Below are 23,428 nucleotides of genomic sequence, written 5' to 3'. Positions count from 1 at the left end.
TTCCCCATATTTCTTGGGGTAATGCAGCGATTTCTAGTCATCTGGTGGATGGTTGGTTTCTTCCCAAACTTGGAAGTTCAATCTGAGAGTTGAGGAGTGTGCAGAAAAGGAAACAGAGAGAGGGATAACAATACCAACAAAGAGAAAAACTTTTAAATAAATCTAAAAATTTAATATTCAAAAAAATTCAGTAAAACTCAAAAATTAGAAAACCGAGCGGCGTGCTTCACAGGAGCCATGGAGCTGTCTGTCTCTTGAAGAAGGGCTGTTCTGTTCGCTTCTTCCTGTCCTAGGTAGGGCATGATTATTAACAAGATAAAGGGCTAGGAGGGGCCAAAGGGCCCTGTAAAATGCCTCACCTTAAAAAATTCTAAAAAGCAAAAATTAAAAAAGAGAGAGAGTGGACAGAGACAGAGGTAGAGAGAGACAAAGTCAGATACAGAGACAGGAGACTTGAAAGGGGTCTTCCTACCACGCGAGTTTTGTATGCTGGAGGCCCAGTTATCAGTGGGACATCTTCCTTTCTCCCAAAATGGCTAGATCGCAGGAGCCATGGAGCTGTCTGTCTCTTGAAGAAGGGCTGTTCTCTTGGCCTAATTCTGAACAAATTAAGACATAAGTAAATGAGGCTGGAAAGATAGGGAAAAACTAGAGGTCAACATGTCAGCCTCATGGGCTTTCGTACGTAATCAGGAGTGGAGGCGAACAGGGAGGCTGGGTGTGGTGGTACTGGGTGCTGAGAGTGGGAATTCAGGTGGGCGGGGAGTATTTGTTTAGCCTCACCCTCTGCAGCACAGCCCCTTCTGCCTCCCTTGGCCTCATCTTGGCCGTGCTGCATGACCTCCACCCTCTCACCACCAAGGCAGGCCACTGGTGACTATGGGGTGGCTGTGGCCCTTTCCCTGTCATTGCTCCACCGACGTGTCTCACTGTTTCCTTTCTGTGTGGCATCAGAACTCAGACCCTGAAGGCTTGCTTTCCCTGCCTTCCCTCACCTCCCAACACAGTCAGGCTTTGGGAAAGGTCCCTGACTTCTCTGCATTTGCAGTTCTTCCCTTTTGCTCACATTCAGTAATTTAAAACAGCTTACCATCTTGGTGTTTTCTCAGGACACAGTTGAGCTAGTTCCTCTGCTCTCGTGTAACAGGTTGTACTCAGGTCCCAGCCAGGCCATGCACTCCTCTGCTCAGGTGTAACAGGCTGTAGTCAGGTCTCAGCCAGGCCGTGCGCTCCTCTGCTCAGGTGTAACAGGCTGTAGTCAGGTCTCAGCCAGGCCGTGCGCTCCTCTGCTCAGGTGTAACAGGCTGTAGTCAGGTCTCAGCCAGGCCGTGCGCTCCTCTGCTCAGGTGTAACAGGCTGTAGTCAGGTCTCAGCCAGGCCGTGCGCTCCTCTGCTCAGGTGTAACAGGCTGTAGTCAGGTCTCAGCCAGGCCGTGCGCTCCTCTGCTCAGGTGTAACAGGCTGTAGTCAGGTCTCAGCCAGGCCGTGCGCTCCTCTGCTCAGGTGTAACAGGCTGTAGTCAGGTCTCAGCCAGGCCGTGCGCTCCTCTGCTCAGGTGTAACAGGCTGTAGTCAGGTCTCAGCCAGGCCGTGCGCTCCTCTGCTCAGGTGTAACAGGCTGTAGTCAGGTCTCAGCCAGGCCGTGCGCTCCTCTGCTCAGGTGTAACAGGCTGTAGTCAGGTCTCAGCCAGGCCGTGCGCTCCTCTGCTCAGGTGTAACAGGCTGTAGTCAGGTCTCAGCCAGGCCGTGCGCTCCTCTGCTCAGGTGTAACAGGCTGTAGTCAGGTCTCAGCCAGGCCGTGCGCTCCTCTGCTCAGGTGTAACAGGCTGTAGTCAGGTCTCAGCCAGGCCGTGCGCTCCTCTGCTCAGGTGTAACAGGCTGTAGTCAGGTCTCAGCCAGGCCGTGCGCTCCTCTGCTCAGGTGTAACAGGCTGTAGTCAGGTCTCAGCCAGGCCGTGCGCTCCTCTGCTCAGGTGTAACAGGCTGTAGTCAGGTCTCAGCCAGGCCGTGCGCTCCTCTGCTCAGGTGTAACAGGCTGTAGTCAGGTCTCAGCCAGGCCGTGCGCTCCTCTGCTCAGGTGTAACAGGCTGTAGTCAGGTCTCAGCCAGGCCGTGCGCTCCTCTGCTCAGGTGTAACAGGCTGTAGTCAGGTCTCAGCCAGGCCGTGCGCTCCTCTGCTCAGGTGTAACAGGCTGTAGTCAGGTCCCAGCCAGGCCGTGCTCTCCTCTGCTCAGGTGTAACAGACTGTAGTCAGGTCCCAGCCAGGCCATACTCTCCTGTGCTCAGGTGTAACAGGCTGTAGTCAGGTCTCAGCCAGGCCGTGCGCTCCTCTGCTCAGGTTTAACAGGCTGTAGTCAGGGCCCGGCCAGGCCATACTCTCCTGTGCTCAGGTGTAACAGGCTGTAGTCAGGTCCCGGCCGGGCCGTGCTCTCCTCTGCTCAGGTGTAACAGGCTGTAGTCAGGTCCCAGCCAGGCCGTGCTCTCCTCTGCTCAGGTGTAACATTCTTATAGTGAGTTCTCAGCCAGGCCATGCTCTCCTCTGTAGCTCGGGTCCTGGCCCAACGCTCATGCAGGCTGTTGTCAGAAGTCACTTCTTTTTGGGTACAGGGCTGATACTCTCAGCTGAGAGGCTTCCCTTTTCTATAGGCCGTTTATAATATGGCTGTTTGCTTCTTCAAAGCCAACAGGGGAGTTCTACTCCTTAGGCAAGGGCCCAATCCCTCTTTTAAGCACTCTCACCTGATGAAGCAAACCCACTGAGGATGGTCTCCCTTCTGATTAATGGAAAGTCAGCTGATTGGGGACCTTCTGTGCATCGTCAAAACTCCTGTACTTTTCCCACATACTGTCACCTAGTGACAGGAGGGACTATCCAACATAACCACATCTTTGCTCCTGGGGAGGAACTTCACATGACATGTACTCCGAGTGGGGAGTCTTGGGCTATTTGGGAATCTGCCTGCCCACAGGGAGTGAAGAACAGGTCCCTCCCAGGTCAAGAGATTACTGAGGTCACAGGGTGCCAATGCTTCAGGGGCTCGGTAGATGCAAGTTGCCTTTCTATCCTCACACTGGACCACATGACAGCATCCAAGTAACCATTTCTTCACACCTTACCATCCTCTCTGTTTACCCAAGGCATCTCAACATAGGCCTGATTGCTGGTATTTTTCTCTTTAATTAAGTTGAGAATGAAAGATGATAGAAATAATCTTGAGCCTAGCAGCACAATCCATTGATATTTGAGAGTTCCAATTTTTGCTGGCTATTTTCAAGCAGGTTGACTTGCAGATTTCCACTCCTTTGAATTTTCTGCTGTGAGATTTTTCTGTAAAATGTCAAGATAATAGGGGACTTGCTGACACTTCGCGACAGCACCATTTTCCGGGATTTAGTAGCCTTTTTGCTAGTTTGGGATCCTGTGTGTGTGTGCATGTGTGCACATGCATATGTATACATGTGTTCCATATGACTCTGCCTTTGTGCATCTGTGCACATGTGCATGCACATCATGTTGTATGCATGTGTGTACTATGCGTGTACACACATGTACTTCGTGGCTTATGTATGGGTGTGTGTACAATTGTACATGTTTGCATATACTCGTTCCATGTGTGACTAGGGGTACATGTGTGCATGCATGTAGAATGTGTGCACATGTTTGCACTGTGCACTGTGTACATTCATGCAGAGTATGTGTGTGCACGCACAGGTGTTCAGCATGTCAGTCTCTCACCCGCTGTCTCTTCTTTCCGCAGTCTGCTGTGGAGTGCAGCAACCTTCTGAGGACCCTCCATGGCCTGGAACTGGAGCACTTGAGGAGGTCTCTAGCTTTGCAACGAGAGGAAGATTTTGCCAAGGCTCACAGGCAGCTGGCTGTTTTCCAGAGAAACGAACTGCACAATATCTTCTTTACCCAGATAAGAAGTGCTATTTTCAAAGGAGAACTAAAACCAGAGGCGGCCAAAATGGTCCTACAAAATTATTCTGAAATACAGGTAATGCCTTAAATCAGGCTCGCTGTGATGGAAGAGCAATTTTCCTAAACGGTTTCAGTAAACGTGTCCACTCCCTGAGCTAAGTCCCATCTCTCCATGTGTGCTGCAGACCAGTGATCTAACTTTCTCTTCTTTCTACCTCTTGATGTGTGGGCAAGTTTCCATGAAGCAGGACAAACAGGAGATTGGAGCGCAAGCCTGGAACTCAGTTCTGTCACCCACTAGCTGTGTGAGCTTGCACATTTATCTAATTTCTCTGAGCCTCAGCTTTCTCACCTGTAGAATGGGTGTGGTAGAGTAGCCACACTCACTGGAGTGCAACAGAGTTTGAATGAGCGAGTTCATGAGAAGTCAGTTTTTGGCACAATTTATGTTTAATATGTACAGTGGCCCCCCCACACACACACCTGTACTTTCGGTTCCACAGCTTCAGTCACCTAGAGTCAAATGTAGTCCAAATATATTAAATGGAAAATTCAGAAATTAACAATTTAAGCACAAGTCTTAAATTGCACACTCTTCTGAGCAGCATGGTGACAACTTGTGTCATCTTGTTCCACTTGCCCAGGACATGAATCATCCCTTTGTCCAAACACGTCCCCCAGTGTATGCTTCCAGCCCTTTAGTCACTTAGTAGCCATACTTGAAAAATGGCGTACGTGGGGTTTGGTACTGTTCGCAGTTTCAGACATCCACTGGAGGTCTTAGAAAGTATCCCTACTGTATGGAAGTAAAAAAATAAACATATATGCATGTGGGGAGTGTGCGTGGGGTGGGGGTGTAACGATGTATACTTAGGGCTTAGGATCTGTGTCTATGTATACTTGGGTAAATTTGTATTTATTTCTGCTTATAAGCTTTAGTGTGAATGTTACTAATCCAGACTAAATGATTCCTAGTGAAAATAGTCTCTCCGAGACTCCATCTTGCTGTGGAATGTCCTATGAAGCCTGCACGAGGTACTGTGCATGGCATGCACACATTCACATACCCAGAGTCAAGTCACTGGTTTGAAAACATGGCTCCCATGTGTTCATGGGTGCTGCCAGCTTGCTCCTGGCGAGTGAGAATGATCATAAGGAAAAACTTCTCATTTTACCTTTCTAGAGTTTCCGTTTTGACTGTGAATATTTGAGAACTGCAGATGCCAACCGTTAGACACTGTATCTTCCAGTGTGTGAGTCAGTGTGTTCACAAAGCAGCAAAGCCATCTTTCGACGATGGTGACAAAATTGGGAGCACCATTTGGCAGGCTCAGGTCCAGAGGGGTTAATGATGTAATTTACTCCTTGGTTCATTTTACGAATGGACAACCGTGTTTTTGATGTAGTCTCTCTACTATTTCAATTTCATCTTTATAAGTGAAAAATCATCTCAGAAATTTGGCTTGCTAGTTAAGGTTTTGTCTGAAATTCTCTGTCAGACTCAAAGTGTCCATCCAGGCATGTGAGTGGCCTCTGATACCGTCAACACCTAAGCAGTGTGCAAAATGAAGCAGAAAAATGCGAGCAGTGGGCCCGCATGCCCCGCCTGTGTGTGTGAGCAGGTCCTCGGAGGGGAGGCCGTTTGACTCGGCTCTCCCTTTACTCAGTACCAGGTTTCTGGGCGTGGCACAGGCTGAGTGAGTGAGGACAGAGTTGGAGCAGGAGGAGACTTTCAGGGAGAGAGGGCCTCTGTCAGAATGACCCAGGACATGAAGGCAGCAAGCTGACCTCTCTGTTCTGGTCTAGATTTTCCTCACCAAAACCTTAATGAGAGTATAACAGTATGAACAGATTGTATTCACATGTGAGTTTTCAGACCCCATGGCTTTACTTAGACAGTAACAGGTTTTCTTGTCAGTTTACTAGTGTAAGCTAGGTAATTATTACCCTTGTGTTTGGCAGGGTTTTGTTCATGTCATAGAATGAGGAGAACTTCTAGCTGTTTTTTTGTGCCACGCCTGCCCATCTTGTCTCCTCTGTGAGTGTGGGAGCTCTGGGGGTCGGGGCCGATGGCTGTTTTATCTAAGAAGTCCTTATCCCGCTGCTCAGCACTTGTGGGGACTCCACAGGTGTGGTGTGTGCAGGGGTGAAAGATGAATATCAAGTAAGTGAAATCCACCTTTCCTTTCCTGAGTCAGTAAAGTAGGCCTGCTAACCCTTTACCCTCTGGGTCCAGAATGCACTTTCCAAAGCCCTCATTTTTCATTTGTACATCATTTTCTTATCATTCTTTGTTACAGGTAGGAAGCTAAAGGTTGTTAATCCTATGCTGCTATTTCTGTGTGTTTTCTTCTCCAAAGAATAGTAATGTTTTAAATGTCGAGAAAATTTTCTAAGTTTAAATTATATTGTCTTGATTTTTTTTTTTTATTAATACAGGAAAATGTAGAAGAGTTGATGGACTTTTTCCAAGCTAGTAAGAGGTCATCTCAGTAAAAGATTTGGCCACAGGGAATACCTGGTCCAGAACCTACAGTCATCAGAGACCCGTGTACAAGGCCTTCTAAATGCTGCCGCAAGGGTTTTGTTCATGTCATAGAATGAGGAGAACTTCTAGCTGTTTTTTTGTGCCACGCCTGCCCATCTTGTCTCCTCTGTGAGTGTGGGAGCTCTGGGGGTCGGGGCCGATGGCTGTTTTATCTAAGAAGTCCTTATCCCGCTGCTCAGCACTTGTGGGGACTCCACAGGTGTGGTGTGTGCAGGGGTGAAAGATGAATATCAAGTAAGTGAAATCCACCTTTCCTTTCCTGAGTCAGTAAAGTAGGCCTGCTAACCCTTTACCCTCTGGGTCCAGAATGCACTTTCCAAAGCCCTCATTTTTCATTTGTACATCATTTTCTTATCATTCTTTGTTACAGGTAGGAAGCTAAAGGTTGTTAATCCTATGCTGCTATTTCTGTGTGTTTTCTTCTCCAAAGAATAGTAATGTTTTAAATGTCGAGAAAATTTTCTAAGTTTAAATTATATTGTCTTGATTTTTTTTTTTTATTAATACAGGAAAATGTAGAAGAGTTGATGGACTTTTTCCAAGCTAGTAAGAGGTATCATCTCAGTAAAAGATTTGGCCACAGGGAATACCTGGTCCAGAACCTACAGTCATCAGAGACCCGTGTACAAGGCCTTCTAAATGCTGCCGCAGCTCAGTTGACCCTCCTCATCCAAAAACATGAGAGGTAAAACCTGACACCAAGGCCAGTCCTGGGGTCTAGTAGTTAAAGAAGATGAATTTTATGTGGACAGTTGTGCAGTTCAAATCCTCGACTTGGTGGCTTGAAACACACACCAGGTCTGTGTGGATATATGCCTCAAATCCTGACAGGGGAAGTGGAGAGGGGACTGCAGTATAGTATGACATCGCCCCACTGGGCAGTGGTTTTTCCTCTCCCTTCCTCTCTGTCTCTCTGTCCTTTTTGAATAGTGCATATGCCCTTAGGCAAATTTTTTAAAAAGACACCATCTCAACATGCAAATGTCCTACCCTCGAAACGTTCCTTGCCAAAGACTGTTCACTTCTGTTCATTTATAGTATACACTGGCTACTCACATTTTTTTCTTAAAAACGCTCTAGTGGTAAAAATCCCTCTCATTATCAGGTTGTAAAAGCATACATGATAGTGGAGACGCACATATAATGACCCCTCATGAGCCATCATTCAGCTTCAGTGGGTATTAACTCATGGCCAGTCTTTTCATTTATTTATTTAAGTTTATTTTTATTCTTCTATCTATAGTTGAGCATGCTAGTGCGTACGTGAGAGAAGTGCAAATAAGGAGAATACTCCCCACCTGAAGATGCTAATGATTTGCCACTGCAATTTACTTAACAGTCCTGATTAATTTTCACTCAACTGAAAGAAACAGTTCCTTGCCTTGAATTGAAGTACCTAAGAGCCGATTGTGCGGTCGTGAGTGGTGACCAGGAAAGGGTGTCTTGCTCCTTATTTTTAAATTGTATCCTGAAAGCCTAACACAGGCTTATTGTTTTTTTAAAGAGCTTTTCATCTTAGGATGTGTGCACTCACTAGAGAGAGACTTAAGACAGTGAGAAGAAAAGAAATCACTCCCTGGGGGAGTGGCCACTCCACAATCCCTTCTTCTCCATTCTTCTCCTGGGCTCTTGGGCATGCATACACATGCCCCATGTGAGTTTTAAGCCACTGAGTCTGGGACTCCAACTATGGTTAACCATGTGTGAGCCCAGAGACGTAACTTCCTCTGCCATCGGCTGGCCCCCAGGATGTTATTTATAATACATGCATCTCTTATTCATTTCTTCACACCTCACTCTTGCCAGAAGCCTCCATTGAGAGGCTACAATGGCCAACCCATCCCAGGGATACAGACAGACTGGAATGGTAGTGGTAATGATCATAGCAGAATATACTAGTAAAAGTTGTCCGGAGAAACAGAACCAATAGCACACATAGAAGGAAATTTAATACAGGAAAATGTAGAAGAGCTGATGGACTTTTTCCAAGCTAGTAAGAGGTACAGGCACTCCCTGGTGTGATTAGGGAGGCCATGAAGTCCCAGTGTCCTCTGTCTGCACGCTGGAGATCCAGGAAAGCTGATAGTGTGATGCGCTCCAAGTCTGCTTGCCTGGGAACCAGGGGAGCTGCGGGTGTGAACTGCAGTCCAAAAGCAGCAGATGATGAGAAGCCCCATCCCACCTTAAGCCACGAGGCAGAACGAAAGGGGCAAATCCTTCCTTCCTCTGCCTTTCTGTTCTATTCATATAGGTTGCTGTCCCCACATTGAGAAAGCCACCTGCTTTGCCTGCTTCATCAGTTCCAGTGTTGATCTCATCTGGAAACACCCTCACAGAGCACCCAGAAATCACATTTAATCTAAGCCATTCAAGTTCATATAAGAATTAACTATCAATAAGAGTTTTCTCTACACTCACCCCTTTGACTTTGTGCTATTCCTGATAGCAGGAGTTATCAATCCACCATCTCCTGTTGGAAAACTCTACCTGTACCACAGTGGTCTCTTTGAATGTTACTTTTTCCCTGAAGTCTTGCCATTTTCTTCTCTAACTAATTATTTCTGTCCTGGTGTTGAGCTGCCTCTGCCTGTCTCTGATGACGTTGCCTTACTCTGCTAGTATTTTAGCAATGCTTGAGCTGCTCATTCTTCTACTCCTCCTTTAGGGTAAATATTCTTCTGATTCAGACCAAACTAATATGGAGATAAATGCTCAGCCACAACAGCAGTCAAGCTAAAGGTGAGTTTGGAGAGGACATTAACTATCTCTACACCTTCCTTATCTAGAGCAGGGTACTTGGATGAAGATCAAATGCAGGTGCTATTGGAGCGGGCTCAGACAGAAGTCTTCTCTGTGAAACAGAAGTTGGACAATGACTTAAAGCAGGAGAAGAAAAAACTCCATCAGAAATTAATAATTAAGAGAAGACGAGAATTGCTGCAAAAGGTATAGAAGGCATTATGCTATTTATTCTTTGCATAACCATCCATTTTATTTTGTTTCAGTTTATGCATAACCATTTCTGAGCCTATCTAACACCCATCACCTTGCCAGCCATTGGCATCAGCAAACTTGTGTCAGAAGAACAACTGGACAGGCAGCATGTATGCCATCTAGGGTTGATTGGTAGTGACTTTATGGAATGCTCTGTCAAGAAAGATTCCATAAGACCCATCCAGCCTCCTCACAGCAGAGGATCATTGTGGATTAGTAATGTCTGCCTGGGCAAGAGAATAGAGCCAATTTGAGTGAATAATAATGACAATAGATGCTAACATTGAGTGTTTACTTAGTGCTATGCTAAGTGTGTTACATTAGATTTATATATCTTGTTTAAACACATTAACCCTATGAGGAAGACACTACCATTGTCTTTTTTTTTTTTTTTTTTTTAAATAAAGACACTGAGACTTAGCAAGCTCAAATAATGTGGTCAAAATCAAATATCCAGACTGGTCTGATTTGGAACCTAAGCCTTGTCCTTGATGTGAACCTGCTCAGCTATCTTTTTGCTTTGAGAGAGGAAAGGGTAAGACATAACACATAAACGTGTCATGGCATGCTCACCTGCAGTATGCAGCACACCATGGTGGCACAGAGGAGGAAATGATGCTTCCTGCTGGGGAATACCTCACAGAGCAGATGTGACGTAAACTGAGCGCTGGAACACAGTGTTCAGTGGCTATGTACAGGCCAGGAAGGATATTGCAGGCAGTGGGGAGGCATCTTGTTCAAAGCTGAAATACCAAGAAAATAGTTTCCTGCTGTGTTTGGGAACTCTGAGAACATGCTAAGGTTAGAGTGTTCAGAGAGACAAGGGCTAGGGCCGCAGGAGACCCACTGGGAAGCAGTGCTGAGTCAGTGGGCACAGTGTATCAGACTAAAGTTATTCCTCATCCAAGGACAGTGGGGAACATTGAGGTTTTCAGGAGAAAAATGTCTGGTCTGAGATTTAGGAGCTCATGTGAGCAGTCTGTTGAATAAATTGGAAGAGCCTGGGAATGTGAAACCCACAGGAACCTTGGCCAGATGAGAGCTGATGAGGACCTCCGCAGACGCAATGCCCAGAGCAGGGACGCAAGGTTGGTTCAGAGGATGTGTGGGACATGCAGGATTATACCTAGGTAGTTGGCTGATGCCATGCAACCCAGTTGAACAGGCTAGTTGTCTGGTACCATTTGGGAGAAAGGGGAGGGGATGCAGAATAACTTTTTAATTTTATCAGTAGAAACTCCTTTTTACAACCAGGTATAAAAAAAGAAAGCCATGATTTTTGAACGTTGAAGTCTACCCTATCCTTGAGTATCTCTTCCCATTTGTCTCTGAGCCACAGAATACAGAATCAAAACAATGAGGCCCAGGATCATATTTCCCTGAAGATCTGACCCAATCCAAGATTACTATCTAGAATGATAGGTTGCCTTCAGCTCTTACAAGAGATTGTGGAAGTCTTCCATGAATTTTATTAATTACAACTACTTTTGATAAATATTGCGAGTAGCCTAGAATCAGAATATTACCTCCACAAGGCAAAAAATTTATGTTGTTTTCCCTGCCGTACACATAGCAGGCACTCAGTAAATGTTTGGAAATGAATGGACACTTTCTTGTCACCAGGACCCATGAACACAAAATGGAACCCAGATTATCTGTGCACCTAATTTTATAAATAACATCATGATGGACATCTTTATTTTGTTTTTGTTTTGTTTTTCTATTACAGAGTCTTTATACCCAGTACTCTTTTTCTGAGGAATGTTCTCTCTCCATTTGTCAACCCAGTTAAGAGATGGTCTTATCCCTCAGGTGTTTCTTAGATCTTCCTTAAAAGGTCTTTGCTGGTCTTCTCATTTAAGTTGTCTCTCAATTATCTGTTGTGGTTTTTTTCCCCCTCATAAATTTTCCTTATAAATTGTACTGACACATAGTAAAAACGATAGCAGACATCTGTGGATGTAAACGTTATACTGAACATTTTTCTAAGGGCTGTAAATGTATTAAGCAACTCATTTAATTTTCACACTACCCTGCGAGGTAGGTCCTATTATTATCCCAATTTTACAGATTAAGAAATGGAGGTACAGAGAGGGTAAGAAACTAACTCATCTTGTGCATGAAGAGCCAGCGTTGGAACCAGGGTGGTCTGCTTCTTGGCTTCATCTCCTTAATAAATATATGTTCAATGAATGTTGAATGCATGAAGTTATCACTATATTTTGTTTTGTTTTGTTTTCCTATAGGGCATATGCACTTGCCAGAAAGACAGAGAGAGACAGAGAGACAGAAAGCGAGAAATCACCCCCCAGGGGGGATGGCCACACCGCAGTCCCTTCTCCTCCATTCTACTCTCGGGATCTTGGGCACACGCACACACATGCACCTGGCGTGAGTTTAAGCCACCAGGTCCAGGACATGAACCGCGGTCGACTACATGGGAGTCCAGCGACATAGCCATTACGCTAACTGCTGGTCCCAATATTTTGTTTTATTTTCTTAAGGATAATTCAAAAAGCATGAAATTGTTGCAGGAAAGACTGTGAGTCTTCTGTGCCTCCTACAACCAATTTCCTATGTGTTTTCCCAAAGGACTGTACCCACCAAGTTGCACCTCCATTTAATTTTCCTTTCTGAAATCCCTGCCAGCACAAGGAGCAGCGGAAGGAGCAGCTGTCCATTGGGGAGACCTTCCGAGCAACTGAAGATGTGACCGAGTACCTGCACCAGTGGAGGAGCATGATGGCTGAGCACAGCGCCACCCTGGAGGAACTGCAGGAGCGTCTGGACCAAGCTGCCCTGGACGATCTCCGGGCCCTGACCTTGTCTCTATCTGAGAAGGCCACTGATGAGTTGCGGCGCCTCCAGAACTCAGGGATGACCCAGGAGCTGCTCAAACGCAGTGTTCCCTGGCTGTTCCTGCAGCAGATCCTGGAGGAGCACAGCAAGGAGATGGCTGCACGGGCTGAGCAGCTGGAGGGCGAGGAGAGGGATAGGGACCAGGAGGGTGTCCAGAGCGTGAGGCAGAGACTGAAGGATGATGCACTAGAGACTTCAACAGAGGAGCAGGCGGAGCTGAGACGCTGGGAGCACTTAATCTTCATGTGAGTTCTGACCACCTATGAGCTCTGATCATCTTCCCTCTACCCCATGGTGAGGCAGATTCTCACCCTGTGGTTATGGGGATGCCTAGCACATGACACCTGACAAGATAGATGAGTTCTTCGTTGTCTTTTAGTCATATAAACACAGCCAAGAAGAGGGGGACCCTGCATGCCACACAGGGTCTCACAAGATAGAACAGAGTGAATCACCAGGGCTGTGGGAAGCAGGACTTATAGTAACAGGAGGATGAGGTGGCCCTGGCTCCCGTGAGATGATGTGATGACTTGTTTGAATAATTCTGTGAACTGGCAGGAACTGAAGCCCACTTCTCAAAGATGAGCAGGAACTGCTCTTGATCCCCTTGATAAGTGTTGTTTGGTGAGGACATATCTTCAGGAGGACAGCAGGGAGGGGAACTTGGGAACAGGCCCTTCTAGACCCTCCTGATTTCACCAGATGTCCAGGCAGCACTGCTCCGGGGCCTTGGTTTTAGGTATTACGCCACACTACAGTTCTCTTATCTGGCCCTTTCATTCATTGGTTCATTGATCAGGCTGTTTATTGTTATTATTAATTTAAGAACCATGTAATAACTTCTACTTCTGAGTAGGCTATAGACAACCACAACTGACCAGCATTGCTGCTGTAATAACTAGAAAATAATGGATAAAGTGTGCAGACAATGTTCTGTAGAGACACAGAGGAGCTGTGGAAGCAATGAGGACGAGGCAGAGTCAGATTCGGGTAGGCCAGTGTCTGGCAACCCTTTCCTTCCCTGTAACATCTTCCAGTTCCTCGTGGAGACTGGGATTGGCTTGGCCAAGAAGGGAGCCTGTTGTGCTATCACAGAGACCACTAAAGCTCTTGGCGGTTGTTTGAGGCTGGCATGTAAGATTGGAAACTGGAGAAGCCCCAAACATGGCCAGTGTGGAATAAGACTTGAGCAGTGTAGACCAAAAGGCTTGTGTTGAGATCCCAGCATTACCACCTACTATTCAAGTGTGGACATGTTACTTAACCTCTCTGGGCCTCATCTTTCTTGCCTGTAAAATGAGGACCACAATAATAAATCACTTAGGGTAATTTTAGCAGCTCATGATCCTATCAAGTGGTGTAGAACATGAAGAGGATGGGCTCTTCTCAGGCCCTTGATGGAGGTGGCGTGGTGGGACATCTTTCTGCAATGCTCATCCTCCCTTGGTGGACGTTACCTCCTAGAATCTTGCTGGCCTCAGTTCTCTTCTCTAGGGACAGACTTTGCTTCTAGGAGAATAGATCCCAGTTGTTTGCAGAGTCATTACCTTGGTTCGCATTAAGTGACCTCCAGCTCATTCCCATCTCTCTTATGTGATTGTGGCCTCATTTATTTTCCAATATTTGTTAGCATTTGTTTTCTTGACAAGGAAAATAAGTTGTCTTCTCCAAGCCCATAGAAATAAAATCTTTAAGTGCCATTCTTTTAAAATTATTTCATTTTGTTTACTTATTATTATTATTTTAATTTGCTATAGGGCATGTGTGCTCACCAGAAAGAGACAGAGAAAGAGAGGGAAAGTGAGAAAGCAAGCCACCAGGTCTGGGACTTGAACCACGGTTGACCATGGTTCAGTGCCTTAACCACCACGCCATTCCCTGGCCCTCTAAATGCCATTTCTTATTCACATGAATTATCTTCAGCAGTATTTATTTAGCTCGATCTACATTCCACCATATTATCTTTGTATGATCAAACTGACTTTTGACTCCTCATAGCTTATGAATTAGATTTGGCATTCTTGTTACCAAATGGTCATTTTCTTCAACCTCATTTGGGTCTATTTGGCAGGGTGTATTACTAAAGCTGCCACTCATTTTGCCATTCAACAGGAAACAAGACGTCTCACTTTGCTATGAGAAAACTCAGTATGAATTTTCTAAGGTTAGAGAGGGTCAGCTTACAATGCACACAATGTGAGTCTCCTTATGTATTCTACTTGTTTAAGATTCTAAAAGGTTGCAGCCTTTATTTCTGAGGCATTATATAAAAATGGCTTTGCACAATAGTTTTGAATTACTTTTTATAAGCTTGCTGATCTCTAGCAAGATTGGGTGACTGTCTCCATCAACCTGGTTGGCTAAAGTAGGAATGAGGAATAAGGAATATTTTGGCCTGGGAAAGTGTGCCTCTGAGACTTTTCCCGAGTTCCTCCTTTGATCTTAAACTCCTTCAGGGCAAAGGTCCTGCCTCCTGTGTTTCTGTTTTCTCTTGGTGCTTACATAGTAGGTAAAGAGAAGACCACAAGGGCAGATATGGTTTGGGGGTGGGCAAAAATAACAAATTAGATTCATTTCAGAGTTTCTTTCACTTTGGATCACATGTAACCTGTAACCAGCAACAATGGTGTAAAGGTTCTGCACAAAGGAAGGTATGAGAGAACAGCTGCAGTTTCCAGAGGTGCTTTCAAAATCAATGGGCCTTCCAGCCAGCAGGTGGCATGGTGCCTAGGGCGCTGGACTCCCACATGGGCAACCACAGTTCGAGTCCCAGACCTGTCAGCTTACTTTCTAACATTCTCTCTCTTTCTCGTCAAATTAAAAAAAATAATAATAATAACAAATAAAAGGATTAGATGAAATAATTCTTAATAAAAAACAAAATCACTGGGCTTCGTGATATGAGGAACCCAAGACAGGAGCATCATGCAATGTGGGGTGGGCCTGCAGAGTATTTTCAACAGAGGGCTTGCATCATTCCTGAAAGTCTCATTCAATTTCACAAGAGAGCTTTTCTTTCTGTTCTTTCTCTCTTTCTTTCATTCTGTGGTGTGTATGAGTGGTGTTTAAGACAGGACCTCATTGTGTCACTAGCCTTCTGCCTTAGCTTCCTGGGTAGCTGAGACCTCAGGTATATCCCACCACAACCAGTGTCTGGGCTGTGATGCCCACCCTGGCTGTGAACTCGTGACCCTCCTGCCTTAATCTCCCTGGTAGCTGAGACCACAGCTGCACCACCATGCTTAGCTTATTAGTGGATACTGGGAATCAAACCAGGGCTCTCCTATGGCCTCAGCCTGCTGAGTAGCAGCATCCAAATGTGCCACCATGGCTTGGCCTCCATGGAAATATCTTGGGAACGCTAACTGCTGGTTCCCAAGATATTTCCAAATTTTAAAGCATTCACAAATTTATTTTATGCAGCCAGTGTTGACTGAGCATTGGTAGAATAACCAACAAGTCTGTTTGTCTATAGAGAATATTTGTTGAATGCATAAATGAACAGACACATACTGCCCAAACCAAGAAAACAAAGGCCTCCAACTGAATTGGTCTCTCCTGGGTTAAGGAGGAAACTGTAGGGACCAGCAGTTGGCATAATGGCTGTGTGGCTGGACTCCCATGTAATCGACCGCGGTTCGAGTCCCGGAACCAGTGGCTTAAACTCACACCGGGAGCATGTGCATGCATGCCCAAGATCCCGAGAGAAGAATAGAGAAGAAGGGATTGAGGCGTGGCCATCCCCCCAGGGGGTGATTTCTCTCTTTCTGTTTCTCTGTCTTTCTGGTGAGCACATGTGCCCTATAGCAAAAACCTCTCCAAAAAAAGAAAAGAAAAGGAAATTGTATCCAGAAATTTCCGGCAGACTTTCCCGTCCATTTAATTGACAAGAACTTGCTGTCATGAGCCTGGGAAAGTGAGCGGGTGGACAGTCTCCTGTTAGAGTGTGCTGTGGGCCTTGCTGGAAAGGAAGGAGGAGGTTCTTGATTTGCTCATCTGTAGTTTGAGGACTGAATTGCCGTAAGGATTAGTGATGATGTAGGTAAATGTATTCATTTCCCAGGGCTCCATAACAACATGTAACCAACTTAAAACTAAAGAAATTGATTCTCTCACAGTTCTGGGTGCCAGTTCTTGATTTCTGAAGTCCCAGATCAAGGTGTTGCCAGAGCCTTGTTCCCTCTGAAGCCTTGAGGAGAATCCGTTCCTCCCCTTAATCTTAGCTTCTGATGTTGCTGCAAATGCTTGGCATTTGTCGGCTTGAAGATCTACCATTTACACCTCCATTGTCACATGGCCTTCTCCCTGTGTGTTTGTCTCTTTTCCTAGTCCTCCTATAAGGATACTGGTCATATTGGATTAGTTTAAGTGCCAACTCTACCCTAGTTTGACTTTTTCTTAACTTACTGCATAATTAACACCTGCAAAGACTTTATTTCCAAATAAAGTGACAGACATTCACAGGTATCAGGAGTTAGGACTTGAACAAATGTTTTGGGAGGGCATGGTTCAACCCATAACACTAAGTCACTAGGCGTGCTTTCCAAAATGGAACAGATTTTCACTAAATGATAACTGTCAGTCATCATTCTTTAAGACCAGTGCAAGGGACCTCCCCTTTTTCCTGCCCCTTCCCTTCCCGCAGCTAAGTTGAGCATTTATTTTTCTGCTACTGGACTCTACCACGGAATGCTGCCGACCAGCCTCTGTAGGCAGTGATGTATTTTCATGTCTGTTTCTGAAATGAGACCAGGCCGTCTATAAGGCCTTCTCCTGGAAGGACACCTTCGCAGGTTCATCTCATCCAGTGTAACTCTCAGCTCTGCTGTGATGCTTGTCCACCCACACCATGCAGTAACTGCTCCAGAAATACTTGGGGGAATGAATGTGCAGTTAAGGAGCTGATGCTTCTGTCTCTAAACATGGATTTAGCTGATGAATTTTCGGTATCTTCCCACCCCAGCCCTACCCCTACATTTCCTCTTGATAAGATCATATCACTGTCTCTGCAGGACGCTCTGCTCCTCCGTCTTCTGCATGTCTGAAGAGGAGCTGCTCAGGATGAGGCAGGAGGTTCATGGCTGCTTTGCTCAGATGGACAGGAGCTTGGCCTTCCCCAAAATCCGGTCCCGAGTCCTGCTGCAGCAATTTAGGACTGCTTGGCGAGAAACCGAGTTCCTGAAACTGGACCAGGCCCTGGCTGCCCCCGAGCTGCAGGTAGAGTGGACATGGCAGACTCTCTGTTTCAGAGGCGGGGCTGACTGCCAGCTGCTGACCCCATGGGTCCAGCCTATCCATCCACCCCGATGTACTCTCGTGCCATGCTCCTTTGTACTCTCCTCTCCTGCCACGTTGGCATCTGGCTATTTCTGGAACCGCTAAGCTTGTCCTGACCTTAAGGTCTATAGTTGACACTGCTGGTGCTCTGCCCAGATTCCCCTTACCAGACCAATGCATTGTCTACCAAGGAACATATCAGCCATGCCTGGCTCACAGCTACACTCTTCTCTCAACCGTTGTGCTTAGTGGATGGGAGCCACCTAGCCCAGGCATTAGTCTTCCTCCCTTAGCCATTGTCAGTGACATTCAGGGTACAAAGTCCTTCCTGAAAGTGGCACAGAGGAGGATTCTCAACTCAACTCAGGGGAGTCAGGAAAAGTGGGTCTCTTGCCCTGGGTGATGATCGACACTGTTTTTCAGTGAGCACCTATTAGGTGCCTCAAGGTAAGACAACACTTTGGTACCTGTTTGTTCCAGAGTCCCCCATGGGCCAGCCTGGGTTCAATTCACCTGAGCCCAAGCTTTGCTTGACCCTTCCTTTTCCTGTCCTTTTCCTTGTCCCTATTCTGGTTGCTCCTAAACAGCTCTCCCTTAGGAAACCATGTGATCCTCACACCCTTTCTCAGGGTCTACTTCTAGGAGCCTAAGACAAGGCCTTTAAACTTGCTATTTCCCCTGCCTAAGCCATGCCTCATAGCCTATTCATGCCTCTTAGCTCCTGTCTGAAATAACACCCTCCCCAGGCACTTACCACATGGCTGTGCTTTGTGTTTTCATGTAATTTATCATTATCGGAAATGTCCTGGGTTCTTGACTTGATTGTTGTCTAGGCTACCCCTTGCAAGCTCTACAACCCATTCAGTACTCCCTCCCCTCTGCCTAGGAGAGTGTCAGGCTCATAGTAGGTATACAGTAAACTTTGTATGCAGTAAACCACCAGATGCATGCAAAATGTTGGGGCTTCTCTTGAACTGATTATATGTTGATATTAAAAATGTTGAAATCACTGAAGTTTATACTATCTCACCTAAAATTCATAGCAGGGGCAGAAGATAGATGTCATGATCCCATTTCATAGATGAGAAAACTAAGCTACAGAGGAAAATTAATCGACCTACATAGGAAGTAGAGAATTGGGCTTGGAGTTGGTGTTTTCTGACTTGCAACCCACTCCTTTTCATTTAGAGGGAGAAAAAGTTCACACATAGCCTTTCTGAATGAAAAATAGTGCATGTAGAAGTGACTTAGCGACATAGCAGGTGGGCCTGGCTTGTGTCCTCTGGTGTTTCTAACTCCAAAGTTTTGGCCCTTCCCACTAGCTCCCTCTCCTCCCTCTAGGAGTCCACCAGAATTCATGCAGATCAAAGATCCTAAAGCTGAGCTCCTTCCAAGATAATATTTGGCTTTCCTGTCCTTTGGCCTAAGGCAGAGTTTTGCAGTTCTGTGAGTTCTGTCAATTTCTCCTGGCTTGTGGAGACCCGGGGGCAGCATGGACTTGCTGGTGACACCTTCTTGCCAATGTTTTTTTGTGACCCCTCTCTAGCAACAGTCCAAGGCGAGAAAGCCACGGTCCAAGAGTAAAAGCAAGATAGACCTTTTGAAGAAGTGCATCGAAGATAAAATCCACCTCTGTGAGGAGCAGGCCCCTGAAGACCTGGGTGAAAAGGTCAGTATGGGTGCTCCAGCTGTTTCTCTTCGCAGGTGGCAAGGCTGATGGCAGTCCGTCTGCAGACACACGGAGCCCTCAGGGGCCGGTATTGTTCAGCCCCACCCCAGTACCTAGCGTGTACTCCCACCCCTTTCCACCTGTGCCTTCTGCCTGGAACTACCTTCCCCTGCTTCTTGGCCTGGAGCTTTCCTGTTCTTCAGGCTCTATTCTGTCCTCGAGCGCTGGCTCCATGGGCTGTGGTGGCCATTGTCTTGTGCCTTCCTTTGTCCTGAGGCATTTGTACCTGTTTTATATCCATCTCCTGCTTTATCTTGCACCCTCTCCTCTGTTACAGATTCATGACCAAGAGGACCTATCCTCTTTTTTACCCACACTAGTCATTTTAATAGAAGGTACAAACTCATTATTATTATTTTTTTTATTTTTTTTTTGAGAGGAAGAGAATGAGAGACAGATAGGCGCTGCCAACAGTCTCTTCACTTTCACACCCAGTTTCATCTATGATGGATCACGAGCACACACAAGCATGCCCAGTGTGTTCTGGGAGGTCCTAGAACTTGAACCTAGGACCTTTCCCATTTAGGTCCAGTTGCATTATCACTGCACCACCACCTGACCCTTTGTTTGTTTGTTCATGTATTTGTTTGTTTCAGCTATTTACAGTTATTTCTCTTGGTGGCAAATATATTGATTTTTTTCCCTTTCTTTTTCCTTTTGTTCTCTTTGGAGTATTTATTTAATTTAGGAATTTCTGGTGCTTTGTCTCTCACTACTATTTTTTAATTTAGTTTCTTTCAATATTGTTTACTTTTTTTTTTTTTTTTGAGAGGTTTTTGCTATAGGGCATGTGCGCTCGCCAGACAGACAGAGAGATAGAAAGTGAGAAATCACCCCCCAGGGGGGATGGTCACGCCGCAATCCCTTCTCCTCCATTCTCCTCTTGGGATCTTGGGCATGCACGCACATGCGCCCAGCGTGAGTTTAAGCCACTGGGTCCGGGATGTGAACCGCGGTCGACTACATGGGAGTCCAGCGACATAGCCATTACGCTAACTGCTGGTCCCATCAATATTGTTTAGTTTTAATTTACAATGCTCTGAGTATTATTACTGAGAAAATCTTAGCCTTGTTTCATCTATCTCTTCTGGGAGTTTTTTCATGGCTTCTTTGGGATATTCTATGTGTATCATCATATCATCTGCAAATAGGGCAATTTAGCTTCTTCTTTTCCTATATGAATGTCTTTTATTTTGCTCTCCTGTCTGCTTGCATTGGCTAGAACTTTCGACACTATGTTGAAAAAAAGTGGAGAAAGTGGGCAGCCTTGTCTTGTTCCAGTTTTTAGTGGAAAAGCTTTCAGCTTTTCTGCATTCAGTATGATGTTAGCAATGGGTCTTTCATATTATGTTCAGGAATGTGTCTTCTACCCCTATTTTACTGAAAGTCTTGATCATGAAGGGGTGTTGTATTTTATCTAATGCTATTTCTGCATCTATAGATATGATCCTATGGTTTTTATCTTTCTTTTTGTGAATGTGGTATTTTGTGTGTGTTGAAGCAACTTTGCATCTTTGGGATAAAGCCTATCTGGTTGTGGTGTATAATCTTCTTAGTATGCTGTTGGATTCAGTTTACTAGAATCTTGTTTAGAATGTTTGAATCAGTCTTCACCAGGGATATTGGTCTGTAGTTTTATTTTTTTCATTATGTCCTCGTCTGGTTTAGTGACAAGGTAATGGAGGCTTCATAGAATGAGATTGGGAAGATTCCTTCCTTTTGAATCTTTGAAAATGGTTCGAGGAGAATTGGAGTTAGCTCTTCTTTAAAAGTTTTAGAATTCAGAATTGAAGCCATCTGGACCTGGATTTTTCTTTGTTAGGAAACTATTTATTACTGATTAAAGCTCATCACTTGTTATTGGTCTATTCAGCCTTTCTATTTCATTATGGTTCAGCCTCAGTAACTTGTAAGTGTCTAGAAATTTGTCCATCTCATCTAGGTTTTCTAGTTTGTTAGCATATAGTACCTGGTGGTATTCGCTCATAATATTCTGTGTTTCTTATATATCAGTTATAATATTACCACTTCATAACTGATTTTATCTCTATGGTTCCCTTCTCTGTTTTTCTTGATGAGTCTAGCTAATAGTTTGTCAATTTTGTTTAACCTTTTTAAAAAAAGGATACATTTTTTTGGTAATTTTCTGTTTAGTTCTTTTATTCTTTATTTCACTTATTTCAGATCTGATCTTTACTATTTTTTCTATTATTTTGGGGATTTTTGTGGTTGTTGTTGTTTCAATTCCTTGAGATACAATATGAAGTTATTTATTTGCCACCCTACTATTTTTTTTTTCTTGTGAGCACTAATAGCTATGCACTTCCCTCTTATGACTGTTTTTCACTGTGTTCCAGAGGTAATGTAGAGTGGTGTTTTCATTATTGTTGGGGTCAATGAATCTTTTGACTTCAATCTTAATTTCCTCAGTAGTGTGAAAGTCATTCAGGAGAAAGTTGTTTAGTTTCCATGTTTTTATGAATTTCTGAAGGCTCTTTCCATGGTTGATTTCAATTTTAATTCCATTGTGGCGAGAAAAGATGCTGGGTATAGTTTCTTGTACTTTTATATTTGCAGAGACTTGTTTTGTGGCCTAGTATATGGTCAGTCTTTGAAAATGTTCCATGTAGTTGAGAAAAAAGTATATTTGTAATTGCTAGGTGGAATGTTATATATATGTCTATCGTGTCCATTTGGTTTATAGTATCAGTTAACTGTTGTATCTCTTTGTGTATTTTTTTTGTCTAGATGACCTGTCTAATGGTGAAAGTGGGATGTTAAAATCCCCAGCAATTCCTGTGTTGCAGTCTATATCTCCCTTTAGGTCTAGCAGCCTTTCTTTTATATATCTGGGTGCCTTGGAATTGGGTGCAAAAATATTTATGATTGTTATATCTTTTTGTTCAATTAATTATTTTAGAACTATGTAGTGTCCTTTATCTCTTTTTAACCTTTTTATCTTAAAGTCTATTTTGTATGATATCAATAATATTACTGTCACCTTTCCTTCATTTCTGTTTGCATGAAACCACTTTCCAGCTCTCCACTTTCAGTCTATCTTTGTTAATTTGTTGTGTTTCTTATAAACAACATATAGATGATTCTTGTTTTTTTGTTTTTGTTTTTATTTTTAATCCATTGAGCCAATCTATGTCTTTTAGTTGGAGAATTTAATCTGTTAACATTTAATGTTATTATTGATATGTGTGGACTTAGCCCTGTCTTTTAGTTACTCTTTTTCTTTTTTTCCTAGTAGTTTTGCATTCTCTTGCGTTGATTTACATCCCTTTAGTTTTCTAGGTATAGTATTCCCTTAATATTTCCTGAAGAGCTAGCCTACTTTTGCTGAATTCTTTCAGCTTTTGTTTATCTGGGAATGATTTTATTTCTCCTTCCAATGTGAAGAATAATCTTGCGGAATGTAGTATTCTTGGCTGAAATTGTTTTTCTCTGAGAGTTTTAAATATGTCTACCCATCCTTTCCTTGCCTGCCTTGTTTCAGTTGAAAGGTCCAATAATAGTCTGATGGGGTAACCTTTTCAAGTAACTTGACATTTCTCTCTTGTCTTTTTTAGAATATTTTCTTTGTCTTTGATTTTTACCTTTTATGGCCATGATATGCCTTGAAGAAGATTTTTTTTTGGTAGTTTTTTTTTTTCTTATTGGGCATGTACGCTTGCCAGAAAGACAAAGAGAGACAGAGAGATAGAAAGCAAAAAATCACCCCCCAGAGGGGATGGCCACGCCACAATCCCTTCTCCTCCATGCTCCTCTCAGGATCTTGGGCACGCACACACACGTGCCCGGCATGAGTTTAAGCCACCAGGTCCGGGACTTGAACCGTAGTCGACTACGTGGGAGTCCAGCGACATAGCTGTTATGCTAACTGCTGGTCCCAGGATATTCTTTTTAAAATCTAGTTGGTGTTATTTGTATCTGGATTGGAATTTCTTTTTTTTTTTTCTTTTTTTAGAGGTTTTCTCTATAGGGCACGTGCGCTCACCAGACAGACTCAGAGAGACATAGAGACAGAAAGCGAGAAATCACCCCCCAGGGGGGATGGTCACGCCGCAATCCCTTCTCCTTTATTCTCCTCTCGGGAT

General features: G+C 44.5%; 1 protein-coding gene across 1 annotated transcript in view; it reads left to right on the top strand.

The window, feature by feature from the left end:
* The window catches only part of EVC2 (EvC ciliary complex subunit 2), a 209,103-nt gene that overhangs the window by 129,665 nt on the left and 56,010 nt on the right, over positions 1 to 23,428 (top strand). The window contains exons 11-16 of the mRNA XM_006163194.3: positions 3,755 to 3,994; positions 6,976 to 7,151; positions 9,253 to 9,412; positions 12,110 to 12,564; positions 17,332 to 17,536; positions 19,143 to 19,265. Of these exons, the coding sequence (XP_006163256.1) occupies positions 3,755 to 3,994; positions 6,976 to 7,151; positions 9,253 to 9,412; positions 12,110 to 12,564; positions 17,332 to 17,536; positions 19,143 to 19,265 (1,359 nt within the window). The remainder of the gene's footprint in view (positions 1 to 3,754; positions 3,995 to 6,975; positions 7,152 to 9,252; positions 9,413 to 12,109; positions 12,565 to 17,331; positions 17,537 to 19,142; positions 19,266 to 23,428) is intronic.

The sequence above is a fragment of the Tupaia chinensis genome, unplaced genomic scaffold (assembly GCF_000334495.1).
Source record: "Tupaia chinensis unplaced genomic scaffold, TupChi_1.0 Scaffold141490_1, whole genome shotgun sequence".
NCBI classification, from domain to species: domain Eukaryota; kingdom Metazoa; phylum Chordata; class Mammalia; order Scandentia; family Tupaiidae; genus Tupaia; species Tupaia belangeri.
The sequence above is the reverse complement of the archived record's forward strand: the minus strand, read 5'-3'. Positions and strand labels throughout refer to the sequence as shown.